The sequence below is a fragment of the Pieris napi genome, chromosome Z, assembly GCF_905475465.1.
Source record: "Pieris napi chromosome Z, ilPieNapi1.2, whole genome shotgun sequence".
NCBI classification, from domain to species: Eukaryota; Metazoa; Arthropoda; class Insecta; order Lepidoptera; family Pieridae; genus Pieris; species Pieris napi.
In genome coordinates this window covers 10,662,134-10,675,092 of record NC_062259.1, presented here as the reverse complement: position 1 = coordinate 10,675,092, position 12,959 = coordinate 10,662,134, and the positions used below count along the sequence as shown (strand labels likewise).

The 12,959-nt window shown below is 34.6% G+C and overlaps 1 protein-coding gene across 3 annotated transcripts in view; it reads left to right on the top strand.

The window, feature by feature from the left end:
• LOC125062300 (ankyrin repeat domain-containing protein SOWAHC) overlaps window positions 1-12,959 on the top strand; it is a 70,594-nt gene that overhangs the window by 11,974 nt on the left and 45,661 nt on the right. For all 3 annotated transcript variants that reach the window (XM_047668114.1, XM_047668115.1, XM_047668113.1), the window contains exons 3-4: window positions 6,735-6,761; window positions 7,926-8,051. In XM_047668114.1, coding sequence (XP_047524070.1) covers window positions 6,735-6,761; window positions 7,926-8,051 — 153 coding nt within the window. The remainder of the gene's footprint in view (window positions 1-6,734; window positions 6,762-7,925; window positions 8,052-12,959) is intronic.

The following is a 12,959-nucleotide window of genomic DNA, read 5'->3' as shown; positions in this document are numbered from 1 at the left end:
GCGCTTCCTTTGAGTAAGAGTCAATTATGTTACTCAATCTCGGACAATATCCAGTGAATAATGCGGTAATTTCGTCATTATAGACTTATCTTTTTAGTTTTGGAGATTGATAGTTTAAAGTCTGGTATCTAGAAACGTTTACGTTTTTTTACGCTATTGATTCCGTTCGTATTTGATTTTGTATTAGAATTCTATTTGGAGCCTGTGGTATATCTAATAATCAGTGGCGCTACAACCTTTTTAGGTCTGGGCCTCAGATTTCTGAATCTGATTCACGATCAATTTTCAATGGCAAGTAGGTGATCAGCCTCCTGTGCCACACGCCGTCGACTTTTTGGGTCTAATACATGTCGGTTTCCTCACGATGTTTTCCTTCACCGTTCGAGCGAATGTTAAATGCGCACATAGAAAGAAAGTCCATTGGTGCACAGTCGGGGATCGAACCTCAGGGATGAGAGTCGCAAGCTGAAGCCACTAGGCCAACACTGCTGTGGTATATCTAGCCTAGTTATTATTAAATTGCGTCGAACGCGGCAAGCTATACTAACGAATATGTCAATATCATCATTATTCATGACGAGTATTTTGAATACATTCTCGTGACTTTTAGTCGATTGTCCCTCGACAATTACCATAGTGTGACTCCAGAGCGCACGTGCGGTATTAAAACAGTCTTTAAAAAGGTCATTCGTGCATTTTGTTGTCAGTACTTTTGATTATCTTTATATCGTCCTCGTGACTATATTTATTCGATCTAATTTTCATTGATTCACCCACGAGCTGCTTAGTTTTACGTTTATGGCATTCGAATTGTTAATGTCGAGTTAATGTGGATTCTGAGAGGCTAGTTTAATGTCGTGAGTTTAAAGCTTCTGCTTACTGCTAAGTATGTCCTAAACGCGAAATTCAATCCCTTTTTAGTAGCTTAGTAGACTTGTAAACATTTTATTACACCCGCTTCTCTCGTATTTAAATTGAGAATTGCGGTGATTATGACGCCATCGAATACGTAAATTGTATTATCATTTGTCATCAATATCCAATCAAATTATTTAACACTTTTGATAATAGAAATGAGTGGAGTTCGTTAGAACAAAATTTTAGGACGTGATTGTTTTGAACAAACACACTAAAGTTGTTATGCACGATGTGAACGATAAGCGATCACGCTCCGTTGCGATCTGGCAGGAAAATATGACCGATTTCATTGTTCTCTCGCTGCTGTTAGGGCTTGAGAATCACTTGTAGCCATCAGCAACGCGGATGCCACAAGCAACGAGCCTTGTCGATGCTGTTATGGAATATAAAAGGAATTAGCTGCCACTTATTGAAAGATAAAAAACTGAGACGCGATTATACGCTCTGTAGAAATGAACAATCGAAACCCCGAGGAAGTCTGCAGAAAAAGTGTTTAATAGAAACGATTTGCATATACAAGATAGAGGGCCAATTGAAAATCAATAGTCAAATTAAGTAATACCGTTCTGAGTCTGATAAAATCTTATCGTGTACCAAAAGCTCCATCTAATCCTCTTGTCTATTATGATTCGTGCATAATCAGATACAAAATGTTGTTTGCAATTGTGTTGATCGCTTGTATTTATGTTAATATTTTGTTATCTTGTTTTTAATAATAGGTCTTGACTCATCGTTCGTACTGATAACGGCATGGTAACTGAAAATTTACTTGTTGTTCTATAATAATACTGAAGTCAATTTTCCTAAGCGTCGCGTGTTGAAAATTGTTGGTATAAATGTTACTTGTTTACGGAAGGTTATACGTGTATTTTAAAAGAGATGAAAGATAAGAAGAGAATCGTTAGCAGAAGTAGGCTCTATTATAAAAATGTAAATGCACAGATAAAACACGTCGAAACAGCTTTATACGTATACATACATGGAATAAGTTCTTTTACCAACCAAACTTTTAATTAGATATTTGTCGCTTTAACTGACATAACATTCAAGTATTAAACATACGAGGAAATTTTCTAATATATAAAATTCTCGTGTCACAATGTTCGTTCCCATACTCCTTCGAAACGGCTCGACCGATTCTTATGAAATTTTTTATGCATATTCAGTAAGTCTGAGAATCTGCTATTTCAAACCCCTAAGTGATAAGGGGTGTCCACCCCAAAACGTTTATTTTTTTTATTTTATTAATAATAATAATAAATAATAAAGCCATTTATTCCAAAACTTGCTTATGTTTTACAATGTTGTTAGTACTTAATTGCTTAAATTTAAAATGGTTACTTATAATTACCGTTAGTATTATTATTTATGTACAAGGTTTGGATCCCTGTTGGGTAAAGGCCTCCTCCATCCTTTTCCATGACTCCCTGTCTCTGCCTATTTGTATCCAGTCGTTTCCTGCGACGTGTGTTATATCATCAGCCCACCGTCTTAATTGTCGACCAACATTTCTCTTCCCCATGGGTCCTTTCCATCGTGTGGTTTCAATGGTCCATCTTCTGTCTCGGTATCGTGAGATGTGTCCAGCCCATCTCCATTTGAGTAAGAGTGCGTGCCTGAGAGCATCAGTTAATTTGGTTTTTTGACGAATTTCTTCGCTCCCAATTTTGTGTATTCTCCTAATTTTCAGCATACTCCTTTCCATTGCTGTTTGGTTACTTTTAATTTTTTGTTTTATTTTATTTGTAAAGGTCCAAGTTTGGCAGCCATACAGCAAGCAAGGTAACAGGCATGTATCAAATATTGTCCTTTTCATGTGTGAGCTGTAATTGCCTTTTAAGATTTCTTTTAATGCCCAGAATTTCTTCCAAGTTGTGTTGATTCTCCTTGTCACTTCTTCTTCGTTATTTGAAGTTTTGTATTGCCTGACGTATTCTATATTATTACCTTTTATCACTATCTGGCGCTCCCGATTGTTCGTTAGTATCTTCGTTTTATTTACATTCATTTCAAGGCCGATTTTGGAACTTTCGCAGTCCAGTGATCTCATCATTTCGTCTAAGTCTTTTGCAGTCTCAGCAATAACAGCAATATCATCTGCGAACCTCAGATTGTTTAAGTATTGTCCGTTTATGTACACTCCGCTGTTCTTCCAGTCTAGTTTTTGGAAGATAGTTTCAAGGACTGCTATAAACAGCTTCGGGGAAAGAGGATCACCTTGTCTAACTCCGCGTTCTATGTTTATTTCGTCACCTCTAGTTTCTAATTTAACTCTGCTCGTGCTTTTTGTATAGATATATTTCAAAACATTGATGTATTTCTGGTTGATATTTGAATATTGTAAAGCGTTCCAGATTGCACAGTGACTAATGCTATCAAAAGCTTTGCTATAGTCAATGAACGCCACATACAGAGGTCTATTGTATTCTCTGTATTTTTCTATGACTTGTTCTAATGTCTGTATGTGGTCCATTGTGCTGAAGCTTGATCTGAATCCTGCCTGTTCTTTTGGTTGCTGCTTATCAATATCGTCAGATATTCTCTTTAAGATTATGGATGAAAATAGTTTATAAATACTTGCCAGCAGACTTATGGGCCTGTAATTCCCTATATCTAAGGGATTTCCTTTCTTGAAGAGAAGGATTATATCCGATGTACACCACTGTTTTGGTACCTTTTCTTCATCTAGTATCTTATTGAACAATCGCGTAAAATGATATGTTAAAATGGGTGCTCCTATTTTAAGTGCCTCATTGCATATTCCGTCTGGTCCTGGTGGTTTTTATTTTATTATGTGGCATTAAAAAATACATACAACCCTAAATTTTCACCCCTCTACGATCAACCCCTATTTTTAGTATAGTAGATAGTTATTTTTATTGAACTAGTTTTTTTTCCTAGAAATAATATACATGGCAAAACAACGTTTGCCGGGTCAGCTAGTGTTTATATAGAAATAAAAAGATTCCTATAGTTTTTACTGGACTTAACTGGATAAACTATCGCAGTAGTGGCAATTTTTCATTAAGTATGAAGTTATAGCAACGTATTAGATGTTTGATGTGTATCGATCGAAATACCGTGCCGTCGCCACCATAATGTAAGCTACGTTGTGGCACACCGTGACGCGTCCGGCGCTGGCGTCCCGGGGCGACGCATTGGCGTCTTGGGGCTCCTTTCATAACATTTGTGATCCTCTCGTAAATTTTAAGACGTCACTTTGTCGTCTGAATGGTGAAACAAAAGACTTGCAAGTCTTAATAATAAAGTTAAGATGGTTATCGGAGTTTAATGTGGGTAAAAATCGAAACGTTCTAGTGATTTTTTCTAATTGTTATAATTTTTTACTACTATACCCAAATAGAACACTGATATTTTAATGTAAGAACGAAACTCATCTGTAAACTAAAGCGCATTTCAAAAAGTCAACACATTCTCTCTTAGTAGACTCACCGAATACAATGTGATTCTAATAAAGGATTTAAAACACTAGAGCTTAGCTAAATATAGTAATAACTTGCTACTCAATAAATCGTGATCAAACGTTGCACTACATGTTAATCTTATTCATTACCACATAGATTACTTACTTGCGAACAAGAGGCTAAAGCTTTATTGCTACGTAGGTTCAACAAATTAGCCTTGTTTCCATTTTATTGCAGACGTTTTCTTAGACGTCCTGTCTTAGCTTAGACCCTACGAGACTTTAATGTAAATTAGCTGTATACATCTTCGAAATTAATCAGTACCAGTAAATAAATTGTTTATACACGACACGAAATTTGTTCGGATTTGTTGGTCGTTTTGTTCTCTATAAAACTAAATCTTGAACTAAGGGTACACAGGCAATACAAGATTTTTATTGTCAAGTAAATACAAATAGTATTACAGTAATTAAACGCCTAGTAGTAAATACAAATTCACTTCGTCTTTGAGGTGGAGGAATAGAATTTATGTATTTTATTCACACAAACGCACCATTACTTGTCATTAAAGTCAAGAAACAACGGATAAATAATCACAAATTTAAATGAAAATTAGGGCCAGAAAATAAGTCTTAGTATATAGGTCTCATTGCTGCTAGGTCATCAAAATCTCAAAGAAGTAATTCATTGATAAAAGTCACTATAACGCATAATAATATACAACTTTTCTTTTGCGAATGAATTCGAGTTTTTTCAAATTGAATTACTCAATTGTTACTAAAAATATATTGTTACTATCGGAAACAATTTTTTTTCTATATTTGGAAATGTATAAGAAATAATTCTTAAATATTTAAATTTATACGTGTATGAATTGGAACGTAAGTTTGTAAGATACCGATTGATTTATGAATGATTTGATAAACGACAATGGTGATTCATCATTCAAAAATTAATAGTTAATTGTCTTTGGTTAAGTACTTAAAAACTGAGAACGTACAAACTTAATCTTATTATTAAATCAAACACATCACATTAAGGATGTTATCTTGTCAATATCGAAGTCCCTAACAGTGGGGCAAATAGTGTAGACATAAATATGTAACGACAGGTGGTATAGTGGTCATGCTGGGCAACGCACGTCCACCACAATGATCCAAGATCACGTATCTCATTTAAAATTCCATCCAAAATTGTATCTTACCTTATAGGCATTACGACTCATTATCGATTCAATATTATAAAACGTTTAAGACGTTCACATCGCGCAGTCAATCGCATCGCAAGCCTGAAGACGGGGGAATTCGAATTTATTGACCATTAATTCAAAATATTATTTTCACAATATAAGTACTCATTTATTAATTTTGAAATATTAGGTTCCGATTAATTTATATGTGTCTTTAAGATATTTATTATGTATGTAAATATCGTCTTTATTTATAATATTAATTTTTTTCGGACGTGTGCTGCGCCGTGCACAAATGCACAAGTGCTTTAATAATTCATGAACGATATTTTCTTTAACTTCTTAACATGTTACGATCTCTATAAGTAATGGTTCGAGTGCAGTGGGTCAGGTGTATTTATCGTTGATATCATTTCTACTGCTTACTTTAATTGACCTAAAACGTTTTAATGTTACAGAAATGAAAACCATTCATAGATTATGACATACCATATTTTATAATAATAATAATATAGCTATTATATTCCGAACCTCTGTGATCTGTGATCTTTAATATATTTTCACTCCAGTATATCTCGTAGTTTGGTGTGCCTCTTGGCAAAGGCCTCCACTGTTGTCCGTTCTTCGCGGACTCTTTTCCAGTTGTAGCCTGCTGTTAGTTTCAGTTCGTCCTCCCAGCTTTTGCGTTGTCGGCCTCTTCTTCGTTTTCCGTCTCTAGGGTACCATTCGGTCAATGTTTTACTACTCATGAATAATTAGAGATTCATTAAAGCATGCATTACCCTGTACATGGACACCGATTTTCGACCCAATGATTTTTGATCCAAGATAATCTTAATTCCAATCCCTAGCTTCTATATAGATTATCAATATCCGCTTATATAGCAAACTTGGAATCACGTCACACGTAGCACAAAAATCGGTTGAAATCGGAGTCAGTTTAATTACTGGGTAAAAGCTCGCTATGAACAGGTCGAGTCTATCCTAGGTACTGACTCCTCTGGCAACCAATTGGATTATACCAATTTGGACCTTACATAATACCTTACGTAGCACAGTGAAGAATGACAATATTACCTATAAAAATGTGGTAAAGGAACACACAAATAGTATAACTAAATAATGTAGCGCCATTATGGCTATGATGAAAAGTTACTATTTTATTATTATAATGTGATTAAATAAATGTTTCTTTGTTTCAGAGTTTGGATGAGGAAGATAGAGCTTCGGTAAGTCTATATATTATTCAGGCTTTATTAACCGTAAGTGTAATAGTCGAAAAGCTAAATATGATTGCCGTATGTCAACAAGTACATATGTGAGTTATATGTTAGTCTCTACTGTGAATTAACATTCTTGGATATGAAAAGCGTAGGTTATATCCCGAAAATCGGAAATAAAACAATTTGATTTTTTTTCATAGTCGTAAAGGTTTTATCTGAACACATTTCTCGAGTGTGTGATTGCAAGGTATTTTTAACTCTGAGGCTATGAGTTCGATCTCGGCTGTGTACCAATAGAGTATTGTGTATTCGCAAGTAGATAGCACTTTTGAAAGCGAAGGAAAACATCGTAAGCACCGGCTTTTGTTAGACCTAAAAATCGATGTCAGGCCCAAAAGGGTGATCAGTGGCCTATAAAATATGATAAATTGAATAGATTTATTATAGGTATAATTAATTCACACACACATCAGAATTATATGATATTCAAATAAATAAGATTCTGAAAATAATATTTTGAATACTGTAAGGTAATAAATGTTACTTTGTTGTTGTGTTGTACCTAATAAGATCGTGGTAGTTGGGTTGTTTCTCTCGAAAAAAAAAAATTGGTAACTAGTCGATAAAGATAGAAAATATTTGTTTTTTAATAACCGTATGCCGCAATTGATATCAATTCAAAATCTCTGGGGTTTTGAGACTTAACTCTAAAGAATTGAGAGTCGTTGATATAATATAACGTTAAAATTATCGAGTCATTGGAGATCAGTGTCTATTTACAGGGTTTTGTAACATTACATTATTTGTCAGATTTTAATGAAGCCCTAATTATTAATGGCAGCATAATAAAATAACATGCTCTTAGCAAGCTTACCCAGTAATTAAACTGACTCCAATATCAATATTGAGTTTTTGTGCCACGTGGTTCCAAGTATGCTACATCAGCGGCTATTGAAAAACTACGTAGAAGATGGGGATATTGCAATTACGATTATCTTAGAGCAAAAATCATTAGGTCGTAAATTAGTGTCCATTTAAAGGGTAACACTGCCTGCTTTAATGAATCTCTAATTATTCATGAGTATTAAAAGATGGCATGTCATAATTTATAAATGGTTTTTATTTTTTTTTAGCAAACAGCTGAATTATTACAAATGTTCATTTTTATAGCTGGATCACAAGGAAACTGAACCGCTGGACACAAAACAGAAGCAGTGGATATTATACGCAGCCCGAGGAGACTACCACGTCCTGGCGAAGATGTGCAAGGAAAATTCTAAACTTGTTAAAACCAAGGTGTGTATTTACGTCTTCATACAGTAGTCTTAGAGCTTTTACAGCTTTTTTAAAATGAAAAAGAAATGCCTTTTTGATTGAAAGCAGTGTTGGCCTATAACTTCAGCGTGCGACTCTCATATCGTAGGTTCGATTCGCGGCTGTGCACCAATGGACTTTCTTTCTATGTGCGCATTTAACATTTGCTCGAACGGTGAAGGAAAACATCGTGAGGAAACCGACATGTCTTAGACCCAAAAAGTCGACGGCGTGTGTCTGGCACTGTAGGCTGATCACCTACTTGCGTATTAGATTTAAAAATGATCATGAATCAGATTTAAAAATCTGAGGCCAAGATCTAAAGAGGTTGTAGCGCCACAGATTTTTTTTTTGATTGTAACTCATTATACGTTTATGACAAGAATGTTCTCGTAATAAGGCGTGTATATTGTCTACACACACACACTTAGACTGTCATTTCAGGCATAAGACGCATATAGATACCGGTCGAACTTTAAAGCTGTAATTTTTTTTCTATTTCCGTGAAGTATTGGCAAATGCGATAAGCGATAACGGATGCTGTAACGTTCCCGTATCCTTAAATTTAGTTCGGACAAACACATGTCGAAAAGGTGTGTTTCTAATTGGCTCGTGATCCGGCGCCGAGTGGAGTGCCCCCCGCCGTACCCTATCTGGACATATCTACGATTTTACGAGCTTTTTTTACCATTATTTATTAACTGCACTTGATATATTGTTGTCGATTTGATGCAATTTATCGATTTTCTTACAACCAATTTTGACGACTCATTGGTCTAGTGGTTAGTACCCCTGACTGCGAATCCATGGGTCCCGGGTTCGATCCCCGGCTGAGACGAACATCGATGTGATGAGCATTTGGTGTTGTGCTTAGGTCTTGGGTGTTTAAATATGTATATCTATCTATAATATGTATGTATATCCGTTGCCTAGTACCCATAACACAAGCTTCATCAGCTTAGCATGGCACTCGGTCAATTGGTGTGAATTGTCTTAAAAAAAAACAAAAAACATAATATATTTTACTGTTTTATCTAAACTCAAATCTAATTGGCCTAGTAGAACTTAACCCTTACACCGTTTGAACCATGACATAAAGGATTTTTCACTCTATTACACTTAAATCTTCATGTCTTAGGGCCAAAAATGGATGACGTGTCCGGCACAGATGACCTACTTGCCTATTAATAACAATAAATGATCACATATACGAGACATGAAACATATACAGAGACTCAGACCTAAAAGGTTGTAGCGCCATTGGTTTTTTATCACTGATTTATTATGTATGAAAACAACCTTAGACCTTTCTTTTCGTCAAGAGCCTATTGTTTCACTAATTTGTTACTACACTAACTTTTCGTAACGGAAGTTTATATCCGGTTTTAAAAAGCTTTGTATTATTCTGTAATTTTTTAACGAAAGTTACGAAGTTTTCCAATAATATTTCAGTAGATTTTAATAAATTAATAATGGTATGTACATAATTAGGACGTTTTAATCAAAATATTTTTTCATATAGCCACTTAAGTACACTTATGGACGCAAGTAAAAAGTTACTACTGCATTCATAATTTTTTTTTTATTAAGCTTTCATAACAGCTGTGTGCTTTCATATTTTAGCAATTAATTTTTATAATATAAATGTATTGTAAAATAATAGATTACCTCCCTAAATCTATACGTAAATTAAATTGTATGAGGCCGTTAAGTATTACTGCAATTTATCTCCCCTCCCCCTCTCTTGTCAGCAAAAGTAAGCAAAGCTCTCAAAAATAATAGTACATAAACGTATCGAAAATGCATTACGTTTTAAAGCAAAGACAATGTGTGGGTAATATGTATGTGTAAAAAAGTAAATAATGAATGTTGACTTAATCACCAAATATGAAAATCAAAGACCCCCACCCCCCCTTCCCCCTATAGTGCTTACGTAATAGTTGAACGTGTGCCTTTAATTTTATTTATTTATTAACTTGCTCACTAATACACGCCTTTAATTTTATTTATTTATTAACTTGCTCACCAATGTGTGCCTTTAATTTTATTTATTTATTAACTTGCTCTGGCTTTATAGTTGAATACACATGATCTTTCCGAAACCCTACTGTTTCGGTTAATACAGTTTAACACAAAAGTATCTGTACAGTCATGGAAATGTGTCTGACCTATTTCGCAGTCTTACTTACAACATTTCGTCGTTAAAGTCAGTCACGTCTGTCAGCAAAATTGTTTACTTATTTAAAACGGTGCGTAATCCATATCCCTAATGGTACATTCATTTTTATTAAGGTCATACTCTCCTGTCACGCGGAGCGGCGGCTTGGCTGAAATTTTCTTTAATATTAAGTATATATAATATATATGTTATATATACTCAGCTTTTAATGGTGAAACAATTGTTAAAGAAGATTCAGCTACGAAATATAAGATATATATATCCCCCTCTGGGCGTCCACCATCGGAATATCCAACATTCGGTGATGGACGCACAGGCTGGCCCTTCATATTTTGAGGAGCGCAACTCAGCGCTATTCTTAAAATACCGGCAACGCACTCGCGAGCTCTCTGGCATTTAGAGTGGAAATGGGCGGCGGTATCACTTACGATCAGGTGCGCCTCCTGCTCCTGTCCAAATTCTTCCATTTGTCTCTCATCTTCGCTACTATTTTGCGATCTTTTCCCGCTATGTCTTTTATTTTGCCCAGGTTTCTGGTGTGTGGTCCTCTGTTTTCTCCCTCTCTTATGGCCATTCCTGACCAGTGGGAAAACCCAGACCTAATGTCTTTTTACCCATCTGTCATCACAAACGCGGGCAATGTGACCGGCCCATTTCCACTTTAACTTTTTTGAGTGTGTTACGACGTTTGTTATGTTGTATTATGTATTACACTGTTTTTTACTTTATCTTAAATTTTCAACCGACGAATAGAACGCTCCATAGCCTTTTTAATATTATTCTCATATCGTGACGTAGTTACGCATATATGCACAGCTTATAAAATGAGATTTAGTTCAACTAGCTGAAGTCTTAATAAAAAATCAGTCATAGAAATAAATGATTAATTAGATTAAATTTAATTGATCGTTTGTGAACCATTATGTTGATTAAGGTTTATATGAGGTCTACAGTACATTACTTTTATTGTATACGCAATAAAATCTGAAGATAGCCTTCACATTTATTGATTCCTTGTAAATCAAGAGACGCAATTGGATTTTGTATTTTATTGCCATCCTGTTGAGTTTACCTGAATAGTTAAGTGAGCTTAATTAGGACTACGAAAGATCTCTGCCAGTATATATATTTATAATATTGATTATATACATCCCATGATTTTGAAAGTTTACAATATAAAGTATAAACCGCCAGTTGCCCTCCTTTTCATTTAATAATTATGTTCAATTTTTATATTGTAATGCAAAGAAGTGTTAATAAATAAATATAAGCTAATGCGTAGTTACTAATATCACTCATAGTTTTAAATAAATTTTCCTTTAGTTTTTGTAATTTATGAATCGATGTATTTTTTTTCTCATCGAGTTTGTTATGTTTGCCTATAAGTGCTTGTCACATTAAATGTTGTATTTTATTTTTCTTAAGTACCAATGTATCAGTGTGCCGAGCGTTGCCAAGCTTTTGTAAATAAACAAATACTAATTATTCGTTGGTACGATTGTACTCAGGAACTCCTGGTTTGAATTGAAAAATTATTTTGTGATGTAGGGTAAAAGCCGGATAGTTGCCTCGGTGGGATACATGCCCCGGTGTTTAAAAAACTATGTTCAGATTATAATTTGTATTGGCGCTTTACTACAATAAGTAGTGACTGCCCTTCAGGCCTAAATGCCACGTAAGCCATCGGAATAGGCCCAAGTGTTTTGTACGTGTAAGCAAAAATCTTCCGCGCCGAAACTTTGACGGGCGTTATATTTATATTGGTAAGTAATTTCTATTGAATATTTTTATTATTGATCGTGGTTTCAGTCAACTTTTTGTTTCTTTGCATGCATTAGAGTTTAAATTACACTGTTTATCATGTTTTATTGCTAAATAATTTTTATTTATTTCGCAAATAAAAAGGGCAAGTATCCGCATCAAAAAGGATAGTCGCCCTGCTTACTGTCGCGGATAGTTGCCCCTAGAGTGACTAAACATTTCTTAACAAGCAAAGACGGATTTTATTTTTTTGCTGTTTTTTTGGTGTTTATTCGAATTTACTTTGTCTCTAACTTGTTGTAAATTAAATATATATCTACTTCACAGTTTTATATATTTATTATAGATAAGCAAAATGCCTCATCAACAGAAGATAGCTTAACACTTGCCTTCGAAAAATTGAGACAAAGTTGGGATTAAAGCACAACTTTATTAATGAGAGTAAAATGGCTGGACCTCAATGGCAAAAATCCTGATATAACTTTGAGACAAGCTGAGGGTTTATCAATTGAAAGAGCGAAGGGTCTCAACAGAACAGAAGTTGCAGTTACTTCCGGTGGAAAAGGAGAAAAATTACTGTTGTTTCTTAATATTTCAAATTGTACTTAATAAAATATCTCAGTAAATTATGAAGACTGTTAAATAAATAATAAAGATTACTCTAATTGATATAAATTTATTTCTATCCAAAATAAAAACGCACGAGGCAAGTATCCCCCGAAGCATTTTCTACGCTAGGCTACTATCCGCCATAGTAGGCAACTATCCCTTTTCTGAGAGGTGAAATAAAACAGTATTTATTCAAAACCATTGTTAATTATGTATACAAAATTAGGCTTTTATAGAAGATAAAAGACCAATGTTGCGAGATACACACTAAATAATTTTCAGCAAGTTCATATTTAAAAAATATAAAGCTTTTTCGAAAAGTGGGGCAACTATCCGGCTTT